The sequence below is a fragment of the Mesoplodon densirostris genome, chromosome 6, assembly GCF_025265405.1.
Source record: "Mesoplodon densirostris isolate mMesDen1 chromosome 6, mMesDen1 primary haplotype, whole genome shotgun sequence".
Classification (NCBI taxonomy): Eukaryota; Metazoa; Chordata; class Mammalia; order Artiodactyla; family Ziphiidae; genus Mesoplodon; species Mesoplodon densirostris.
This window is the reverse complement of record NC_082666.1, coordinates 122,372,513-122,396,025: the sequence shown is the minus strand read 5'-3', so window position 1 is coordinate 122,396,025 and position 23,513 is coordinate 122,372,513. Positions and strand designations below refer to the sequence as shown.

The following is a 23,513-nucleotide window of genomic DNA, read 5'->3' as shown; positions in this document are numbered from 1 at the left end:
TGTCACATGACAGGTGAAAAACACATCATCAAGGTTTTAAAGTCACATAACACAGCCTAAGTGAATCTAGGCTTTATGAGTTCTAAATCTCAGTACTATTATAAGCCATCTCTCTGGTTATCTCACATAATAAAGTTTTTAATTGGTCAGTCAAAGGAGTATAAAAAATGTTTTAAACAAAATGAAAACTGGAAGATAAAACATAAGCTGAGCCAAAAACCTACAAAAAACATTTCAGTGTGAAAAGGTATATATACATCTGGGATTTGGGTACCTACAATCATGTCACAGAAAGCTAAAGATTAACATAGGGCAGGGGCCCCTTGGTATCAACCAACCAATATGTCAACTGGGCTCTTTATACAACTTTAAAAATTGATATTCGTGTATTTTTCATGAAATTAACATACTAGAAAAGGAAGGTAGGGGAAAGGGATGGAGGGAGGAAGAGAGAGAGAAATAGAGAGGAAAGAAGGGAGAGAGAGAGAGAACGGCTTTAGACCCTCATAGCAGATGAAACCACTGGTTACTGATAAAAAGTGTTTCATGTATTTTTGAAAAGAAATTCTCTAATAAGACGCAAGATGGAAAATATACACTAACAGTCATTGTCCAAGTATCTTTGGAAAAAAGGAAACTGTTAGGAACTACGGATATAACGAAAATAAGTCTCAAGGGAAAGGCAACTTGCAGGGTAGGGAGGTGGACAGATCATTATAAACCAGGTGGTAAAGGTGTAAGGTGAACAAAGAGTTTTCCTGGAAAGGCAGCCAGCATGGCTAAATCCTAAAGGCTAAGCAGCATCAGGCCAGATTTAAAAGAGGGGGGGTGGCTGACGTCCTGTCCCACGATGGAGCACAGAAAGCGGCTAGGGCAGGACAGCTCCGCCTCTGCTGGTGCCCCGGGGCCGGAGGAATATGTCTATGTGGGGTGGCTGTGTGTTTGTTTAAACTTCTGGGCTTTCCTGAAATAACAAGTAGGCAGAGGCCAAGAGTCTAAAATGGCATGTACCATATTCGTCCTTGAATCATATAGATCCTACATGCTACGCTGCGAATGGGACGCAGGCTATAAATATGTGGTGATTGACAAAGGCAGCTATCTTAAGAATGATTACATACAAAATTCACACACGAAATGAACACATACTCCAGCTTTTCAGCATGATTTAGTCAATTTAAACTCAAGCATTACCAACCAGATGCAACTCCAATCCAATTTTTATCTAATCAGGATACCAAAAGACTTAATCCTCCTTTTAAACAAAATTTTCCAAGTAATCAAGTTCAATTTATAAATGTTATTTCTAGAAGATGCTTAGCAGTGCCAACTCTACTGAAACATCAGAGGGCGAGGTTTTTTTGTTTTAATTTTTATTCTTAATCAATGGAAGATATACCTATTACTGAGCCATCACCTTGTTGACTTTTAGTGATGGATTACAACACCAAACAATTCATTTTATTTTACCAAGACACTTTAAAAAGCAAAAAGAAACAGGGTGAAAGGAAATTCTTTCCCCTAAAATTATATGTAATATTTTGTGCCTGAGTTTTTCTTGGGGGAGGATCCACAGTGTCCAACAGGTTCTGAAAAGGGTCTAGGTGACCTTAAAGTTACAAACCACAGATTCTTTTTTTTTTTTGCGGTACACGGGCCTCTCACTGTTGTGGCTTCTCCCGTTGCGGAGCACAGGCTCCGGACACACAGGCTCAGAGGCCACGGCTCACGGGCCCAGCCGCTCCGCGGCATGTGGGATCTTCCCAGACCGGGGCACGAACCCATGTCCCCTGCATCAGCAGACGGACTCTCAACCACTGCGCCACCAGGGAAGCCCCCACAGCTTCTTTAACTTAAAATTCTTATGGGAATAGGAGGGAAAGTTGCTATTTTAAATTTACGTACTCTTTACACAATGAATGAGAAGAAGGGAAAAAAGAGTGAAACAGCAACAAAGAGGGAGGAGAGAAGAGATAGAATATCGACAACAGGAAAAGGCCAGGCTACCTGAACACATCCTCCAGATGCCTGGAACCAGCGGCATCTCAGATACCTCGGGCAGTTCAGGAATAGGGCTCAGGAGCGGCTTCTTAGACGCAATGTCTCTTTCCCCATATAAAGACTTCTGAACGCTTTTTTTCTTTCCCTTTGCTTTCTTCCTTCTGCAACTTTTTGAAACCTGAGAAAATGTGTTAAAACACTGTAACTGAGAAAGATGTAGCGCCATGTACAATGTTGACTCAAACTAATTTTTACAAAAAAACCTTAAAGACTAGTTATTCCATTCAAAATTGTAGGAATCTCAGTCAGAGCTAAAGGGCTAGGTAGCTTACACAAAGTCAAATAAAATATGAAACAGAACTCAATTTACAAATTGTAATGGTCTATATTTCCACAAAGCATTTGCCAAAATAAGTTCTGGATAAGTGAAAAATAGGTGAGATGTTGTAGAACTGGACAGACTTAAGACATGAGGAATTTGTAAGTAGGATGTGGTTACGATGACTCAGGGTTAACCTAGAATGACTTATCTATTGGAAACGATGGGAGACTGTTTTCTGTTCCTAGATCTGGATGAAGAAACCACAGGTGTGTACATAAAATTTGAAGATAACCCAAAGATGCTTCAAACAAGTGATCCAATCAAGATGGAAATTACTAGGTCAAAATAAGATGGAGTTTAATAAGCACAAGTAGAAGATGAGGGACAGAGGTTTGGTAATAACTGATGGAAAACGTAGGTTTCTATAAAAATTAAAACTGTTTTAATAACATCTGGAATGCAGTATTCAATTCAATTCTGACTGCATGTCAGTAACTGAGCACTCATGTTCTATATTAAAAAAAAGTTTCATATGGAGAAGCCTTGAGGGAAACTCAAACACTGTATTGAAATAATAGGTTGTTGTGAGCAAAAATGAAATATATTCAGGGCTTCCCTGGTGGCGCAGTGGTTGGGAGTCCGCCTGTCGATGCAGGGGACGCGGGTTCGTGCCCCGGTCCGGGAAGATCCCACGTGCCACGGAGCGGCTGGGCCCGTGAGCCATGGCCGCTAAGCCTGCGCATCTGGAGCCTGTGCTCCGCAACGGGAGAGGCCACGGCAGTGAGAGGCCCGCGTACCGCAAAAAAAAAAAAAAAAAAAAAAAAAAGAAATATATTCAAAGTCATAATATTGGAAAGAACCAGATTTTAGGACAACATAAGGAACACAGTTAACAATTATAGCTTCTGGAAAATGGCATCCATTCAAAGATTTACTGAGAAACTGCTATGTGCAGGTAATAATTTGCTAGGCATGAGATATAAAAACAAACAGGAAGTGGTCTTTAGGGAACTCTTGGTCTCATTTTAATACATACAGACCAGGACAGGCTCTACACAGATTGAGAAAACGGAGACCTGGCCTATGGGAGGTTTTCAAGACAGGCTCTACAGGAAATGGAATGTCTAGGCCAAGTCTTCAACAAGTGAGAATTGTTTCTGTTGAGGATGGGAGTGGCACAGAAGGGCTTTTCAAAGGAAAGAGAATGGCATAAGGAACAGGTCTAAGGGAGGCGGCACAAAGGGGGAACTGCAATTAGCTGCACGTGGTCAGTGAACCCACAGAGAAGTGGCAGAAGAGGCCAACAAAGCAAGCAGGGCCCTTCTCTGCAATAAGTATGAGCCTAACAGCCACGAGGGTTCACCACATGGTGATTTAGAGAGTGACATCTGAGTTTGCATTTAAGAAAGACCGTTTGGGTGACAGCACAGAAACTAATGGTGTGGAAGATACTCAAGAGCACAGAAGTGGCACAAAACTGTAAGTTCCTTGAGATATTTATAGATACCCTGTAAAAACAAAACAAGAAAAAACATTCCATGGAAAAATAATTTTAGAACTCTACAAGATAAATGTTCCTCTTAGTGATTTACAATATACACTTAACGTTAAATCCTCTAAGAAGTCCTCGGTATAAATAACCTCTATATATGTTAGAAAAATGCTGGGTTAAATATTTTTCCACGAAACATTTTTTTCAGGGAACATCTGTTGACTTCCAAGAAACAGTTGGGAAAATAACAGCATGGACAATGGAAATGGAAGCAAAGAGAAAAATCTTGACTTGGGCTCCACAGATGAATTGCAAGAGAGAAACATTTGGCTTCGTGTTAGTCACCTTTGGTTCAAATCCTGACCCTGCCACTTTACGGCTTTATAATCTTAGGCAAGTTACCTCACCTCTCTGTACCTCGTTCTTCTCATCTGCAAAACGGGAACCACAAAAGCACATACCACAGAAAGTTGTGGTGAGTATTAAATATGTTAATATATGTGAAATGAGTAAAGTATGGCTTGATTCATGGTAAGGGCTATGTGTTAGCTATTCTTTTTCTTTTAAATTCCTTCTTACTATTGAGTATTGATATGGAGAAAAATATTTTAATACTAAATTATGCTCTTAGTATTACTGTGTGACCCAGGCCCTAGTAGGTTGGTTAACATACTATGATCAACGTCATCAGGTTATAGCCTCCAGAACAGTTTCTGATTCACAGCTCAAGTAAATCCCCTTTTAGCAGGATTTTGGAAACCTCTGTTTACATTAACTGCAAAAGTACCTGCAACAGCGCCTGGCACTTAGTGGCTTCTCAACAAACATACATGAACAAATGAATGATTGTGAAAGAAAAGGTACAGTTAAAACTTCATAAAATTTGCTAACCATGATGAAAGACTAATATTATTTTTTCATGGTCATGGGCCAGGAGGAGGACACCACCCAAAAAGAAAAGAGTAAAGATGAAAGCACCTGTGGTCTGTCATGAAAATATATCTAGCAACACTCATCTTATCCACGAGAAGGTTTCATGTGCAAAGGCTAGAACCTTATCAACCTTACTGGAGTAAAACTTGAATTTACTCCAATACAAAAAGCCTTGCTTAGACTGTAATAAACAAGAGAAGCCACATGTGACTGGAATCCTCGGGGAGCCCCGTGATCTAGAAATAATGAGACTGGTTTATGACTTGGAGGAGACAAAGGACAACTGAAGATATTATACCTAAAAGGATTCTATTTACTCCCAAATCACCAGTATTTCTTCTCATACAGTGGAGGAGGTCATGCAACAGAAGTAAATGCTTACTTCTCATGTTATTTGCACAATTAAGTCAAACTGTTTTCTGAGAGTAGCTTTAAAATTATTTAAAATAAGTCATGTACATGGCAACACATCAAATTGAACAGGAAAGCTTCTGGTGAAAAGTAAACATTTCCCTGTCCCTGCCATTCACTTATTTAATGGTCCGTTTTTAGTTCTTGTGGCTGGCTCCATCTCTCTAAATAAGGGGCTGAGATTGTTGTATTTTTTTAAAATATACATATATATAAACTTATTTATTTATTTTTGGCTGCATTGGGTCTTCGTTGCTGCGCGTGGGCTTTTTCTAGCTGCGGTGAGTGGGGGCTACTCTTTGTTGCGGTGCGCGGGCTTCTCATTGCAGTGGCTTCTGTTGTTGTCGAGCACGGGCTCTAGGCGCGCAGGCTGCAGTAGTTGTGGCTCACGGGCTCTAGAGTGCAGGCTCAGTAGTTGTGGTGCACGGGCTCAGCTGCTCCGAGGCATGTGGGATCTTCCCAGACCAGGGCTCGAACCTGTGTCCCCTGCATTGGCAGGTGGATTCCCAACCAATGCGTCGCCAGGGAAGTCCCAGATTGCTGTATTTTTAATGTTTAATAATGGGAAATTTCCAAAACCCCCAAAACAGAGAGAATAGTATCTTGAACCCCACGTACCCAACAATTAGCTCTTATAATTACTAACACATGGAAATCATGATTCATTTATAACCCCCTTCCCTCAGATTTTTTTTTTTTTTTTCGGTATGTGGGCCTCTCACTGTTGTGGCCTCTCCCGCTGCGGAGCACAGGCTCCGGATGCACAGGCTCAACGGCCATGGCTCACGGGCCCAGCCGCTCCGCGGCATGTGGGATCTTCCCGGACCGGGGCACGAATCCGTGTCCCCTGCATCGGCAGGCGGACTCCCAACCACTGCGCCATCAGGGAAGCCCCCTCAGATTATTTTAAAGCAAATCCCAGACATTACATCATCTCATCTGAAGATCCTACAGTATTTCTAAGAGATAAGGACTTTTTTTTTTCCACCAAAAAAATGAAACATTTTATTACCTGGCATTGTATTTTGTTGATTTTTTTCCTCTTTTACAATGGAGTTTTATTTCTTTTCCAGCTTTGAGATATAATTGATATATAACAGCATGTAAGTTTAAGGTACACAAGGTAATGACTTGAGATAGATAGATAGTGAAATGATTACTTTTTTCTTTTTATAACAGTGACAAATACTAGTCAGCAATAAAAGGAACTACTGATACACACAAATCTGGGCACATCTCCAGAGAATGATGCTGAGTGAAAAAAGCCAGTCCCAAAAGGTTACACAGTGTGTGATTCCACTTACAAAATATTCTTGAAATGACAACATGAAAGAAATGGAGAACAGATTAGTGATTGCCATGGGTTAAGGTGGGGGGTGACAGTGGGAAGTGGACACAGCTACAGACCAGAAGAGATCTTTGCAGCACTGGAAATGTCCTGCATCTCGACTGTATTTTGATATTGTACTAGTGATACTGTATAATGGTTTTACAAGATGTCACCATTGTGGGGAGCTGGGCAAAGGGTGTCTGGGATCTTTCTAATTCTTCTTGCAATAGCATGCATCTTGAAAACGATCTCAAAATAAAAATTTAGATGCAAAAAAAAAACAATGATAGGCAGTTTTCCCTAATATTTCCTCAGAGTTCAAACTTCTCTAATTGGTCCCTAATTGTCTTTTTACAATTGTTCAAATCAGGATCCCAAAAAGGTCTCCACACATGCCATCTGGTTGATGAATTTCCTTTGATCTATGGTTCCTTTGTTCCCCCTTGTCATTTGGTGAATGTTCTGAGGCATTTATCCTGTAGTAGCTGGGAAGCTCTGGATTTGGGTAACTGCAATCATGTGTGTTTTTACGTTCCTCCACCCCCTGGTAGTTCCTACCCACTGGTCATTAGATCCAGGCTTGATTCAATTCAGCTTTCATGCTTGTTGGAAAGAGCATCTCATGGAAGGTTATCGACATCCTCACTGCACCAGGAGGCTCATATTCTCTCCTTGTGTGGTGTTATTAATGGCCAGTGCTCTCAGGTGTCCAGTCCCATCCATCCATTACCTTTGGCTCCACCATTGGCTTCCACCTAACATCCAACAGCTTTTGTGAACAGGTCTTTTTGATTAGTGAAAATTCTTCGATAAAGAATCTTCCCTTATCAGTTATTTGTTTACTTGAAATAGAGCTCAAATTTTATTTTCCACTTTCCGAGAAAAACAAAAACCCTGAAAATAAAAAAGAGTTGATGCCCTAGACAGCTTCTAAGGTGGCCTTTAAGTTTTGCTGTTAGTTTTTAATTATGAGGAAATTGTTTTTTCATATTTGATGCCAGTGTTTTAATCCATTGCAATTGTTATCTCTGATGGTCACACTGTCCTATCTTTGGTCAGCGGAAGCCCCTTTGGAATGATTTTGTGTCCTTTAACATGGCTTCCTTGCTTGCATACTGGCCCAGACCTGGGCTCATTTTCTACATTTGCCGTTGTAAATCTGAAAGCAGCCATTTCACTAAGGTAACGCTGATCCCTTTTAGTTGAAATGGTAGAGATGGTAACATAGGTACGAAGGATGCTCAGTGCTTCTATGCCTTACCAACTAGACAGAGCTAGAAAATTATTTTAAATGGGTAAAAGCACGTGTTCATGACATTTCCAATTCAAATTTAGCCTAACAAGGTTTTGAATTTGATTTCAATTTTATCTTGTCTCTAGTGAAGAGTCTTGATTCCTAATGACAGTGAAAAACATCCCCACAAAACCCTGCTTATTTGCTTCATTCTAGATTGAATTCTTCTATCAGTGAGTATTTCATAACTGTTTAAACTTTTTGTGCAGTTATTTTTGTCCTTAGGATACATCCCATTTGGACTTTGTAAACTTCTGATTTGAAAAAACTCTTTATGAGGTTAAGCCACCGACTTGATACAGTTACATGTTTCATTTTGTTTTCAGTTTTTTTAAATTGAGCTGTAATTGTTCCATAGTCACGCAGAACATTTACACAGTTCAAAGTCAAAAGTCAAAAACACATTCAAGGAAATCTAGCCTTCATTCCTTCCTGTTCCCTCCTCTGTCTCTTCTCCAGACAGGTAACCAGGTTTTATTTTGTCTTTGGCCTATTCTCCCTTTTTTTGTAGTTGTTTAAGATTATACATATGTGTATTGATATATACATTTTTTAAAATGCTCCCTACTTCCTTAGATAAAAGGTAACAGATGTTTGCCATATTAGCTGCCATAACAAAACACCAGAGGCTGGGTGGCTTAAACAATATTCATTTATCTTCTCACAATTCTGGAGGCAGTAAGTCCAAGATGGAGGTGCTGACAGGGTTGGTCTCCCCTGAGGCCTCTCCCATGCACAGACAGATGGCCACTCTCCTGAAGCCTCTTCTCCCTGTCTGTGCAACCCCCCTGGCCGTCACCCTTTGTGTCCAAATTTCCTCTTATAAGGACACCAATCAGATTGGATTGGGGTTAGGAACCACCTAAGGGCCTCATTTATTAACCTAATCACCTCTGAAGAGGCCCTATCTCCAAACACAGTCACATTCTGAGATACTGGGGTGGCGGCTTCAACATACGCATTCTGAGAGAACACAATTTATCCCACACCAGGTAGCTTGCAACTTGTTTTTTTTCACTTAACAGTAAATACATCCTAGCATCACTGCATAGCGGTTTGGATGGTTTCTCTGCTATTTTCTACATCTACAAAAGACTCATTTTGTGAACACACCAGTTTATTCAACAAGTCTCATGGACTTCTGATGGACATTTGGTTTGTTAATCTTTTGCATTACAGAGTGCTGCAATAACTAACTTTGTACATATGCCTTTTTGGTTTTTTGTCATTTGATCTTTGTGATAGATTCCTAGAAATGGAATTGCTGGGTCAAAGGGTAAATGAAAATATTTAATTTGGCTTGATATTGCCAAATTGCCCTCCACAGAGATTCACACTACCAGAAAATGTACAAGCGTGCCTAACTCTCCCCAGCCTCGCCAGCAAAGTATGCTGTCAAACTTCTGGATTTTTGCTAATCAAAAATGGTAAGAAACGGTATCTCAATGCATGTTAGACTTGCAGTTCTCTTATGATGAGTGAGTCTGAACATGTTTTCCATGTTTAAGGGCCCTTTCATTTCAATTTTGTGAACAAAAATCTCTTGTAGATTTTGATACGAACGGCAAAAACATTTTTCCAAGTTTGTCCTTTGTCTTTTAAATTTTCATATGGAGCTTTTTCCCCATGCATGTTCCATGCTGTTTGGGTCAAATGGAGCAAAATTTACCAACCTTTGACCTCACTGTTTCTGGTTTTTGAGTCATATTTTGTAAACTTTTTCCATTTCTAGGTTACAAAGGAATTCATGCTTATGAATTCTACTGCTACTTCCAAGTTAGCCATTTTATTTTCAAAACTTTTCCAGCTTTATTATGACTGACAAATAAAAATTGTACTTATTTAGGTTTCACATGACTTAAGGTGCACATGATGACTTAATATATGTATACATTATAAAATGATTATCACAGTCAAGTTAATAAACACATCCATCACCTCACATAGTGACCACTTACTATGTGTGTGTGTCTGTGTGTGTGTGTGTGTGTGTGTGTGTGGTGAGAACACTGAAGATCTACTCTCTCAGCACATTTCAAACTACGATACAGTACAGATCTCTGCTGCCTCCTTACCATAAACCATGAGGCTATCGCTTACTTAAACTAAACCTTCCTCTTCCCTATGTTAGTTTTGCTCCTTCTCTTGGTTACCTTTGAATTTACATTTCTATTTCTTTTTAAGAACTTAAAAAAAGTATATCTTGAACCCCTAATTTGCAAGATGATAATTTTAAAAACAGCCACAGTGCTTACTTACTTACCAGGCATTGTTTTAAGCATTTTACATGTATTAAAGCTCGTTTAATATTTCCAGTAAGCTTAGAGAATAACTACCATTGCCACCTCCATTTTAAAATCAGTAGAGAAATGAAGAATCCTGCCCACCATTTTACTGCTGGAAGTGGCCAAACTAGGATTTAGACAGGGTGTCTGGCTCCAGCGCCTGAACTTTTTAAACCACCATATTGTTAGTTGTTAATACCCTCGCCTTTCACCTTTTACATTACTAGGTCCCTGTAAACATTTTTCACTGCTCTGCCAAGGACAGAGCTCTGATTCCTTCTCTTTCCTCTGGCGCCTCCTCTAGATGATTCCTAATACTACAAAATATCCTTTTACTTACACCCCATTGTTGCTTGAAATCACACTTACTAAAGTTGGCTTCACATTCGCTCCAAAACTCTTGCATTCAGACTTTTCTTTGGAATGGTATAGAATGACCTTTCTTTTTCTTCTGTTTTTTTTTTTTAAATTAATTTATTTATTTGGCTGTGACGGGTCTTAGTTGCAGCACGCGGGATCTTTGTTGCTGCGTGCAGGATCTTTAGTTGCGGCATTCAAACTCTTAGTTGCAGCACGTGGGATCTAGTTCCCTGACCAGGGATCGAACCCGGGCCCCCTGCATTGGGAGCATGGAGTCTTAGCCACTGGACCACCAGGGAAGTCCCTCTTTTTCTTCTCATATGGCACAACTTCCATTTGCTCAATCATAGGTCTTTTTGTTTTTCCCTCCAGAGACCTCCTCCCTGGAGCACCCTTCTCTTGCTCAAATTTGGCCTGATTGCTCTTCTAGGCTGACTGAACAGCTATAATCAGAGATTTCTGCGGCACTCCTCTCCGGTGCTATTCGACCCAGTGTCCTGGATTCTCAAGCTTACTTCCTCATTTTGCTAGAGTGTCTCTCCCTCCAGTAATATTAAAAAACAAAAAAACCAAAGAACACCTGTCTTGAGTGTCTTTCACAGTAACTGAATTTGGCTGGATAGAGAATATCGGGCTTAAATTAAGTTTCTTTCAAAGCTTTAAATGTCCTGTTGAATTCTCTTTCAGCATTCAGACTGCTGTTAAACTCGATACCACTCCGATCCTCGTTTCCTGGTAGGAGAAGTCCACTGTTCTCAGTATCCTTATTGTTCAGTTTCACACTGACATGTCGAAGTGGTGGTCTTTTCTCTTGTTCCTAGGAATTCAGTAGGACCTTTTAACTTGAAGACTCTTTTCTTCAGCTCTGGGAAACCCTCCCTTTTACTTTGATAACTTCCTTCCATTCCATTTTCTCTTTATGAGACTCAAATGAAGTCTCCTAGATCGGTCTTCTGTGTCTGTTCTTACTCGTCTGTCGTTCCCTTGTCCTTCCTTAACTTTATTCTCTAGTCCAACTACCAAGTTTTATATATTTTTACAAACCTTTCTTTCGCTGCTCTTTTTTCATAGCATCCCCCACTTCTTAGTTTTCTGCAGATAATAGTTTCTGAAATCTGAGTATATCAGAATATTTACTTTCATGACGTTTCCTTTCATTTTCTGAATAACCTTTCTCTCTGGGGGTCAGTTTTTCAAACTTACTAACATTGGTCTTTGATGCTCTTGGTTCTACTCAGTTATCTGACTCTTACTTGAGAAGATACTGGCTGAACTGGCAATGGGTTTCCTCTGCTTTCCAGCTCAGCCTCTTTCTTGCATGGAAATTCTACCAGGAACTCTGTGCAACGCAGGGCAGGGCAGACGGAGAGGGTCAACTGCAGGCTTTGCTTTAGGGAAACGAGCTGGCTGTCCAGACTGTGGGACCTTCCAAATGCCAGAATGAGAACATTCAGGTGACAACCCGTTCTGAGCTTCAGGATGGGAGAGGGAGTGGGGGGCAAACCGGCGCAAATTGTTTCACATCCAGGACTTCAGTTAATCCGTTTCCACTACCACTTCTCACTCTCAGCACCACTGGACCTGCCAATACTGGGCCCAGAGTTCCTCAGGATTCCCATAAGTAGGCTGGCTCTCCCTCCCTCCCAGTATATTCTGGGTTGTAAATCTTTCCCCCTCTTTTATCTGTCAACCCGCTCCTGTCTGCTTGTCTTCCAGAAATTCACGGAAGGCTGTTGTCGGTTGCTGAATACCCCTCCTCACTCCCTTCCTCTTCTCATCACTATTCTAAGCCTATTCCTTCTATTACATCAATTATTTTGGCTCAGTGGGGTCCTGGGAAGGGTTGGGGCAAAACTTAATGGTCAACCCTTCTTGAACTTTCTGGCTATTAGTTTCATGTGAAGAAGTAAGTGGATCTTCTTCGTAACAGTGTTTTGTAGAGAGTAGGAAGGAACCCAGTCTCTAATGCCATGACCTAAGATGTATGCATATTTTCAACTGATGTGTATTCTTTTTCAGCAAGGGGATCTTTCAAAGGAGTGTGTGACCTAAAGAAGAAACTGAACCAGGACAATATCCGGTTTCTTCCGGCTCTGCCGACTTGGGGATGTTTGTGCAGTGTTTAAACCAAGTGAGGCCACACTTTTTGGTTCATGGATCAGGAGGGAAATTTGCTGTTTTGTGTGTGTGTGTGTGTGTGTGTGTCTGCTGGGGTGAAATGGATATATTTGGTTTTGGAAATGTTGAGTTTTGAGATGTTTGCAGGGTGGTCTAAGAAAAGATGTCTAGTAGGTAGATGAACCCATGTTAACAGATGGGAAAGATTTGGGAGTTGTCAACCGTGCTGCATATGAAACCACCCAGAAAACAAAGCCATTTCGAAAGACAAAGAGTAGAACTCTGGGTAACATAAACATTTAGAAATGGGCAGAAGAAAACAAACCTCTAACAGAGACCACATAGGACAATTCTCAGTTATGTCAAATGCTGCGAACAAGGCCTCTAAGGATGCACTGGATTTTAGCCACCAGGTTATTAAATGCCTTGGAAAAATAATGAAAGTGAAGTGGCAAACTGGTGGCGAATGAGGCCAGACCTCTAATAGTATTTGAAACAGTGACTCTGTAGAAGCCTCTGTGGGTCTCTCCAGCAACAGTGTTGGATGGGAAAGGGGATAATGGTGCATTAATCCAGGGTGGGAGCAGAATGAAAGGGATGAAGACCCAAGATTATGGACAAGAGTGTTGAAAGCAGCTGAAGACAGCTTAGGATGAACAAGGAAACACAGGAGGTTAAAGGATCTCTGAAAGCTGAAGAGTTAATACTAGAAGGGGCATGAGTAAGATGGCATGAGAACACTGGATGGATAGGACGCTGGGGTCGGAGAGTGGGGGGACATATAAATGCGTATTATTAAAACTGGGAAGGTCTTGGATACCAACAAGCTGTAGGGTATGGCAGGGGAGGGTCCAGCTCAGTGAAGCGGAGGGCAACGCCAGGACCTGGGTCAAGGTGCTAGATCTGCTATCCACAAAGAGGCGGTGACGTCATGAGCCGGCACAGACCTCTGAGTGTGGAGAAAGACAGAGCTAGTTTCTAAATTCTTCCCGCAATACGGGGAGATCATCCAACCAGCCACTGGCAGTAGCAAAGTCAAACACAGATGGCACATGCATCCCTAAGAAATCAGAGGATTCCCCAAAGAGGGTGAGGTTAGATTAGATCAGATTCAAAGATAAGAATCAATTCCACATTTGAGTGCCCATGATTCCCTGTGCTGGGTATATGTAACCCAATGAAGAAAATGCAAAAATGGCCCTCGGGTAATTCATAATTGAGTATATAATCTCTCATGGCCCTTTCGATTCTATGATAAGATGATTTTAATACTCTTGGTCCAAGGCCAACTAGGAAAAATTTTGTTTCTGGGTTTTCCTAACCATACAACAAAGAAATGCACCATTTCTACTCTTTATTACATCTTTAAACACACACTCACCTGATTCTTTCTAGGAAGTGCTCTGTCTGTGCGCTTGCTTTCTTGAGACTTCCTCCTATTAATTTTCTTTTCTTTACAAGGCTGAGCTTCTGTATTAAATAAGTTGCAAACACTCTCTTCTGAAAAACTGATCAACTGCTATAAAGAAAATTAAAAGCAGGGCTACCATAAAACACAGTCAGTTACATTTTCATGAGTGTCTCTCACATTTCTTTTCCCGTCCCTGCTGATTCTACCATTTTACAACCCATTTCCACTAATTCACAAATTCCATTAGAAGTATTTTAACCAAGTCCCATTCAAAAGAGGGAAATAGTAATTACTGATTTCTGATCAAACACTGACCCAGAAGCATATGTACTCTGTCCTGCTATTTTATGGAAGAGAAAAAAACAACTTAAGAATCGTTATTTTAGGGGCAAACTATTATATATAGGATGGATAAACAACAAGGTCTTACTGTATAGCACAGGCAACTATATTCAATATCCTGAGATCAACCATAATGGAAAAGAATATGAAAAAATATACATATGTATAACTGAATCACTTTGCTGTACGTTGTAAATCAACTATACTTCAATAAAATTTTTGAAAATAAAAAATAAAAAAGAATCACTGTCTTATTCATTCATCAAATATTTATTGAATATCTACAATGTAGCACCTAACTACTGATGGGTTATGTGGGGAAAAATCATGAACCGTCAGATTATCTAAGTTTGACTTCTGGGTTTATCATCAACAGTATCAGTGAAAAACAATATCAGTATGCTATACGTTTATGCACTGTGATGCTACAGATAAAAATCCAAGTTCATCCAATTTAATAAAATCGCAAAAGACATGCATTCGATGGGAGTTATGCTCACACTGAAAACAAGTGAAGGTAGTTTTTGAAAAAGTTATATTTATGCCATTTTCTGACTGTTCATACATGTGACTCTAGAGAACAAATGTATGGACACCAAGGGGGGAAAGCCGGGGGGTGGTGGTGGAGGGGGTTGGGATGAATTGGGAGATTGGGATTGACATATATACACTAATATGTATAAAATAGATAACTAATAAGAACCTGCTGTATAAAAAAATAAAATTTAATTTAAAAATTAAAAAAAAAATGTGACTCTTCTCCACTTTGCACTTTGATATAACTCATAAAACCACACAGATCCCAAATAAACTTCCTAAACAGATTACCTTCCACATGAACACACACTCTGAAAGCACCTCGTTTATTATATTTTTCTTCTAACAGAATTAATTAAAATCAAATCAGGAAAACAGCATTATCCTGGCTTACATGATAGGTAGGATATGGTATTAGTTCTTAACACATTGATTAGACCAAGATTTAACTGATAAATCATTTGATCATGAAAACAGAGAAAAATCTAGTGCAAGATTTAAAAACAGATACATTGTGCCAAATACAAACACTTACACTTCTTCTGTTAGAGGTCCGCGTTGCTCTACCAACTTTACAGGAGGCTATTTTCTCGTGGTTATTTGAAGAGGCAAAGGTATCAGTGCCTGATGAGCAAGACACAGCAAAATTAGGGTAGCTAACAAGAAGTTGTAATATCCATCATCTATTGGACACACTGGATGCTCTTTTGGATACCAATTTTGCTTTTAGTATCCTACCATATCTGAACATAAATATTACCAGGAGAAATAAATTTTGAGATTCAAAACATTTTTAAAAACATGAAAATACTTTAATTTCACAAAGTTCAAAAAATTTTAATTTGGTCACTTTGAACGGTATAAATAAAAGGCAGTATAACCTGTCAAAGAGCATAAGCTTTGGAAGATGACAGGCTATGCTTCCAATTTAGCTCTAACTTAACACTCCATGTCTTGGGTTCTGTGCTAATGAGCTTGGTTTGTGTCCTAGAGCCAACAAGAGGTGTTGGTGATCCATTAAAGGATTTCGACCAGGGGAGAAACGTGAATAATGGTTCCATTGCAAGTGCTTTGCCCATGACATTTGCTGGCCAAGTCCTGGTTTGTCAGGAAAGCACAGAGAGATCTTTGTTGCCTTGTCATGATCATAAAAAAAAACCTAGAGACCTCAGAAAGTACATATGCACAAAATGCCATGTTGATGTTGATGAACAATTTTATGTATTTAAAAATGACCCTTAGGATCCATATCATTTCAATTGTGCAACCTGAAAAGGAGCCTACTGTCAATCCTTAAGTGTTGAGAGGGCAACTCCACTACTTGCAGTGACTTGAAAAATGCGGCTACCCATCAGAGGAAGTTAAATGTGGGTGATTATAAATATAAAGTATGGACTTGGAATGGAAAGGGATGGATAAGAGACTTCTTGTAAGCTTTTCTACATGATTTGAGTTTTTGAAAAATCAAGTATGATCATAATAAAAATAAAAATTTAAAAATAAGGTGATTTTCATATATACACATATTTAAAATGACATTTATGATTTTTAGATAAGCCAAAGTTACTACCTGAAAGAGTCTCAGAGATTGAAGACTTACTAAGAGGACTGAGACCTGCAAATGATACCTGAAGAGGTTCTATGTTTTCCTAAACAAAGAAAAAAGTAGAAATTAGATATCTTTAAATCCAGTGGACATAGAAATAATGTGCCCAAAAGAAAATAATACGTATTTATTTTTTTTATTTTTTATTTTTTTCTTTTTTTTTTTTTGCGGTATGCGGACCTCTCACTGTTGTGGCCCCTCCCGTTGCGGAGCACAGGCTCCGGACGCGCAGGCCCAGCGGCCATGGCTCACGGGCCCAGCCGCTCCGCGGCATATGGGATCCTCCCAGACCGGGGCACGAACCCGTATCCCCTGCATCGGCAGGCGGACTCTTAACCACTGCGCCACCAGGGAGGCCCCCGTATTTATTTTTGTAGGAGGAACTGTAATAAGCATAAAGATGGGAAATAAAAGATTAACCAAAAAAAAAGTCAGAGCAAAAACAAGATACTGGATATAAAAATAAATGTTTTATAATATTTACCAATCATATTTAAGGAAACCATGCTTAATAACTACAACCTACCAAAATAATAATTAAAAATATAATAATACGGCTTCCCTGGTGGCGCAGTGATTGAGAGTCCACCTGCCGATGCAGGGGACACGGGTTCGTGCCCCGGTCCGGGAAGATCCCACATGCCGCGGAGCAGCTGGGCCCGTGAGCCATGGCCACTGAGCCTGCGCATCCGGAGCCTGTGCTCCGCAACAGGAGAGGCCACAACAGTGAGAGGCCCGCGTACCGCAAAAAAAAAAAAAAAAAAAAAAAAAAAAAAAAAAATATATATATATATATATATATATATATATAATTTTTAAAAAGTGAAAGTAGTCATGATGATCCACTAATAAGTTACTTTTTGGTTTATTTAAAATCCCAGGGGCTTCCCTGGTGGCGCAGTGGTTGAGAGTCCGCCTGCCGATGCAGGGGACACGGGTTCGTGCCCCGATCCCGGAAGATCCCACATGCCGCGGAGCGGCTGGGCCCGCGAGCCATGGCCGCGGAGCCTGTGTGTCCGGAGCCTGTGCTCCGCAACGGGAGAGGCCACAGCAGTGAGAGGCCCGCGTACAGCAAAAAAAATAAATAAATAAAATAAAATCCCATACCCTGGGCTTCCCTGGTGGCGCAGTGATTGAGAATCCGCCTGCCGAGCAGGGGACACGGGTTCGTGCCCCAGTCCAGGAAGATCCCACATGCCACGGAGCAGCTAGGCTCGTGAGCCATGGCCGCTGAGCCTGTGCGTCCAGAGCCTGTGCTCCGCAACGGGAGAGGCCACAACAGTGAGAGGCCCGCATACCACAAAAAAAAAATAATAATAAAAAATAATAATAATAAAAAATAAAATCCCATACCCTAACCCAATAAAGTAAGAAAATTCATTAATAAACACAACCAAACATTACAGTATTATTCAGGAGACCTTAAGGGTAAATATAAATGCAGATGTCAAATCTTTTCTTTCCCACAGCCAGTGTAATGGTAGCTGTTAATTTCTCATAGACAAAATCTGTCAGGTTGAAGAAATTCTTTTTTCTCACCAATTTGCTCAGAATTTTTATCCGAAATGAATGCTGGATTTTGTCAAATGCTTTTTCTCCATCTGCTGAGATGACCATAGAGCTTTTCTGTTTTACTCTGTTAATACGGTGAACTCTGCAGATTGTCTTTCAAATAAACCAACCTTGCATTTTGGGGGTAAAATCTCACTTGGTCATAATGTATTCTCTTTTTATATGTTAATATGTTTGTGAGGATACTGCACTGTAGTTTTCTTCTCTCATAATGTCTGATTATGGTATCAGGCTACTGCTGACATTGATGAATTGGGAAGCATTCCCAACTCAATTTGTTTGCAAGAATGTATGCAGAATTAGTATTGTATCTTCCTTAAATGTTTGGTAGAATTCATTAGTAAAATCATCTGCACATGCAGTTTTCTTTGTGGGAAGGTTTAAACTACAATTTAAATTTCCTTAGTTGATATAGAGCTAATGAGACCACCTATTTCTTCTTGAGTGAGATTGATAGCTTGTGTCTTTCAAGGAATGTAGCTTAAGTTGTTGAATTTATTGGCATAAAATAGTTGTTCATAATATTCTTTTATGATCCTTTTAGTATTATTAAGATATGTAATTATATCACCTCCCTTATTCCTTATATTGCTAATGAGTATCCTCTCCTTTTATCCTGAACAGTCTGATTAGAAGTTTACTATTATTTTCTGCAGCAAAACCTTCTGATTTCGGGACTTCCCTGGTGGCACAGTGGTTAAGAATCTGCCTGCCAATGCAGGGGACACAGGTTCGAGCCCTGGTCCGGGAAGATCCCACATGCCACGGAGCAACTAAGCCCATGAGCCACAACTACTGAGCCTGCATGCCTAGAGCCAGTGTTCCACAACAAGAGAAGCCATCGCAATGAGAAGCCCACACACAGCAGTGCAACTAGAGAAAGCCCGTGCGCAGCAACGAAGACCCAACGCAGCCAAAAATAAATAAATTTATAAAAAAAAACAAAAAAACAAACCTTCTGATTTCAATGATTTGTCTCTATTGTTTTTCTGTTTTCTATTTCATTGATTTTTACACTTATCTTTATTACTTCCTTTCCTCTTCTTAGTTTGGTTTCAATTTGCTTTTCTTTTTCTAGTTGCTTAAAGTGGAAGCTGAGATCATTAATTGGAGACCTCTATTATTTTCAAATACAGGCTTTAATTTTTAAAAATTTTCCTCTAAGCACTGCTTTACCTGCATCCCACGCATCTTTTGTTACTTTATAGTGGCTTAGGGTTTACAGTACACATCTTTTAACTTATTCCACTTTGTTTATAGCCTAAGAACCCCTCCCAACCTTTATGCCATGTTAATTTGGTTGTATATTTTATTTACCTAGGTTATAAACCAAACAGAATATTGTTGTCACTCTTGCTTTGAATAATTATCCTTTATGGAGACTAATTAAAAAGAAGTCTGTTACATTTGCCCATATATTTAGCATTTTCAGTGCTCTTCATTCCTCTGTGTATATGCAGATTTTCATGCAGAACTATTTTCCTTTTGACTAAAGGGCTTCCTTTTCAACACTTCTTCTAATGCTAACTTGTTATAGTAATGAATTATTTCAACTTCCATTATGTCTGAAAAAGCCTTTATTTCCACCTTTTCTTTTGAAAGATGGTCTCACTAGATAGAGAATTCTAGTTTGACAGGTATTTTGGGGTTTTTTTGCTCCAAGTACTTAAATACATCTTTAAAAGATGTTGCTGCACTGTCTTCTGACTCGCTCGCATAGTTTCCAACCAGAAATCTGCTTCCTCTCTTATATTTGTTTTTCTTATGTCACATGTCTTTTTCTCTCTGGCTCCTTTGAGGCCATTCATTGTTGATTTTAAGCTTTGTGTATTTTTCTTTATGTTTCTTGTGCTGGGAATGTGTTGACCTTTAGGATCAGTGGGTTAATAATTCTATCAAATTTGGACATTTTTCAGCCATTATTTTGCAAATATTTTTTTTCCTGTTCCTTCCAATCTCTCCTCTCCTTTGGGAACCCTAATTACAAGCACTTTTTACCACATGAAGTTGTCCCAGATCACGAATTGTCTGCTCATTCTTGTTCAGTCTTTTTCCTGTGTCATTGAGAATAATTTCTATTGCTACATCTTCGAAGTCACTAATCTTTTCTCTTGCATTCTCTAATATGCTATTAATCTCATCCAACATGTTTTTATTCCTGGAGATTATAATGTACAGAATTTGATTTGGGTCTTTTCTTTATCTTCCATGTCCTTAAGAAGCTCAATCTTTTCTCACATTCTTGAACATATATGAAATATAGTTAAAATAACTCTTTCAATGTCTCTCTAGAAATTCTATCATATGTGTCATTTCTGGGTCTATTTCTATTGATTGATTTTTCTCTTCATTATGGGGCATCTTTTCCTACACAAGTATTAATTTTTAATTGGATGCCAGACATTGTGAGTTTAACATTATTTGTTGCTAGATTGTTTTGCTTTGGTTTGGTGGGAAGGATAAAACCATTTTACTGAGGGCCTTCAGGGGAGGGTTGAAGGGCTGGGAGGACAATGAGATCTAATGCCTTGGCCTCCCTGGGATCTCCCCACCTTCACAGCTGCCAAAAGCAGTTTTGATATTCTTGAAGTTCATTATGCAATGCAGTTACATGGGTATAAGTTAGATCCTTTCAAGACTTGCTTTTAAGCTTTGCCAGGCTTTTAGTTTAATTCTGCTCCATTAATGAAGCAATACTCTTCTGAGTACCTGACACCCTCTGAATTACAAAGTTTTTCTACATGAGTTGGTGGGAACACAATTTCTGCCCTGTGTGAGCTCTAGGCATTTCCCTCTGCTCCATTTGGGCAGTTCCTCGCTGGCCTGGGGCAGTTTACTCATAAGGACATGGTGACCAGCACTCAGCTAGAGACGTGAGGAGACCCTTTGCAGATCTCCAGAGTTCTCTCTCTCTGCAGGTCTTTTCTCTCTGGTATTTTACCCTGTGAACTCCAGTCTCCTTCACTTTTCCAGACCCCAAATCCATCTTCTCAATTCATGGAGACTGCCAGGCTCCACCAACATAACCCCTCCCTGTGCTGCAGCCTGGAAATTCAGCCCAGGCAGTAAGTTGGGGCTCTCATAAGGCTTACCTCATTTGTTACCCCCCTCAGAGATTACTGTCTGTGCTTCCAGACAGTCGATGCCGGTGAACCACTGTTTCATATCTTTTTCTCTGGCTTTTTAGTTGTTTCTCATGGCAATGTAAATTAGGTCCCTCTTATTCCATCTCGGCCAAAAGCAGAATATTCTTATTTCAAAGTATAACAGCAAGAGAGAGATTGAATGATGGTCCCAATATAAAAATGGGTAAGTAAAATTAAGAGGCAGTTCTCAAGAGAAGAAATTCAAATAGCCTATAAACATGTGATAATGTTCAAACCTCACTAACAAACAATATTTTCCAGTCATCTTTTTCTCCTATTAAGCTGTTTAAAAAAAAAATACCATTAAAACCCAGGGTTTAGGGGTTTCCCTGGTAGGGCAGTGGTTGAGAGTCTGCCTGCCGATGCAGGGGACATGGGTTCGTGCCCCGGTCCGGGAAGAGCCCACATACCACAGAGCGGCTGGGCCCGTGAGCCATGGTCACTGGGCCTGCACGTCCGGAGCCTGTGCTCCGCAACGGGAGAGGCCACAACAGTGAGAGGCCCGCGTACCGCAAAAAAAAAAAAAAAAAAACTACCCAGGGTTTACAAAGGTATAATAGAATAAAATCATTTATACTGCTGTGAGTTCAAATTAGTACATACTTTCTGAATAATTTAGCAGTATGTATCAGAAAGTTCAAAAAATGTTCATATTCCTTAATCCAGTAATCCCACCTGCAGAAGTTCATCTTAGGAGGAAGAACCATTTATATTTATAATATATCAATTCTAAGACTGCTGCTCTTTCAACATTTTAACACCTCTGAAATCTGAGTACATGGTGTGTATCAGTTTAACTTTCAGCATTTTTTTCTTAGTGATAGATAAAACAATGGCACATCTTACAATCAATAGCAGTTAGGTTCCAGAAAATATGCTATGTACAAAGAGTCATGGAAGTATTGTTTTTAATAGGAGAAAACTGGTAATCATCTAGCTAGAAAATGCATTAATTTATACCATGACATATTGTTCAGTCCATCTCATTTCAAAGCACAATTATTGCTCATGCTAAATAGGTGAGGTCTGATGAAAATATAAACAAGATTGTTCCACACTTTTCACACTTACAAGATCCTCTCCCTTGTCATCAAAATTTGGTTGAAGTAACCCCTCAGGAGCCGGGGACTGTTCAAGTAGCAGGGGACTGACAGTACTTAAATCCTTTTTACGAACCGGTGTTTCTCCTTTACGCAACGGAGTGTTTGCTGGCAAAGATTCATCAAACACTTCAGGGCTTAGGTCCTCTCCGAAAGTAACTCTCTTCCTCTTCCTCATATTTAGAGAGTCTGGTACTTTACAATTTTCTTGACCTTCTAGTAGATAATAAATGGGAATATATTTAAAAATTAAACTACATTTCTTATCTAAAAGACATACCCTAGAATCTTTTAACATGATTGGATCTGGCTTTTGTATAACACAAAACATAGTTTGTACAGAAAAAAAGTTCAAAGTGGAAAAGATAAGCAATATTTCTAATTAAAATATGGTCATGGATTTTAAAGTAAATTCTGCATGCCTGTCTTAAAAGATTACAAAATTGAATACCAATTTCCTTACAAGTTTCACCATTAAGCAAAAAGGGATAGATGATAGGGGTAGAACCAATTCTGAAACTTCGACAGAGAGTTCATCCCTCCCGACTCTTCTTCATTCCCATGTAATTTCAGAAGCATCAGGCATCAGTAGATCATTGAAGATACTACATACTACCTCAGATGTTTTTAATAACAAGCAAATGATATCTCAGGCTTCAAAATAAATCTGAATTTCTTACCTGCTTTTTGTTCTTTGCAACAGTTTGCAAGATTCAAGATTAAGTTTGGATGAGTCCCACCATCACAGAGGTTGTCACGGTGTTCCTAAATAAAATAAACACTGATGAATAATTTTACATATATAAATACATACACACAGACATTAAGAACGACAACTTCGAATTTTTTTCCTGCCAAGGGTAGACGCTACATAGTATTGCAGATTACCTTTACTTTCATAGTTGATCTGACTTAAAATATCATGATATTAGCCACAACGAAAAACTGGGTTCCTTAGCTATCATAATACTTTAGTAAATAGTTTTAGGCTGAAATTAAAGAACAGAAATCCATAATGTGGGCTAAATTCATTCCCTCATTTTTGACCTGGCAAATGACTTTAAGGAAAATGAGAATGGCCAGAATTACAGTGTACTCTGGATGGTGTCAAATGAGGTAGACTATACAAATGGTCTAAAGTATAAGAATTCCACTAAAACAAGAAAAAAACAAATATGTAAATGGCATAATAGGGTGTTTTGTCTTTTAGACATGGGAACCACACCTTTTATAAGTGTATAAATCTCCAGTCT

General features: G+C 39.5%; 1 protein-coding gene across 7 annotated transcripts in view; it reads right to left on the bottom strand.

The window, feature by feature from the left end:
• Positions 1–23,513, bottom strand: part of CDCA2 (cell division cycle associated 2) — a 57,909-nt gene that overhangs the window by 5,295 nt on the left and 29,101 nt on the right. For 5 of the 7 annotated variants that reach the window (XM_060102578.1, XM_060102577.1, XM_060102583.1 and 2 more), the window contains exons 9-14: positions 22,941–23,025; positions 22,232–22,476; positions 16,407–16,485; positions 15,372–15,460; positions 13,928–14,065; positions 2,008–2,179 (exon numbers count right to left, since the gene is read on the bottom strand). In XM_060102578.1, coding sequence (XP_059958561.1) covers positions 2,008–2,179; positions 13,928–14,065; positions 15,372–15,460; positions 16,407–16,485; positions 22,232–22,476; positions 22,941–23,025 — 808 coding nt within the window. The remainder of the gene's footprint in view (positions 1–2,007; positions 2,180–13,927; positions 14,066–15,371; positions 15,461–16,406; positions 16,486–22,231; positions 22,477–22,940; positions 23,026–23,513) is intronic. The other 2 variants (XM_060102579.1, XM_060102580.1) reach the window with 2 other exon arrangements.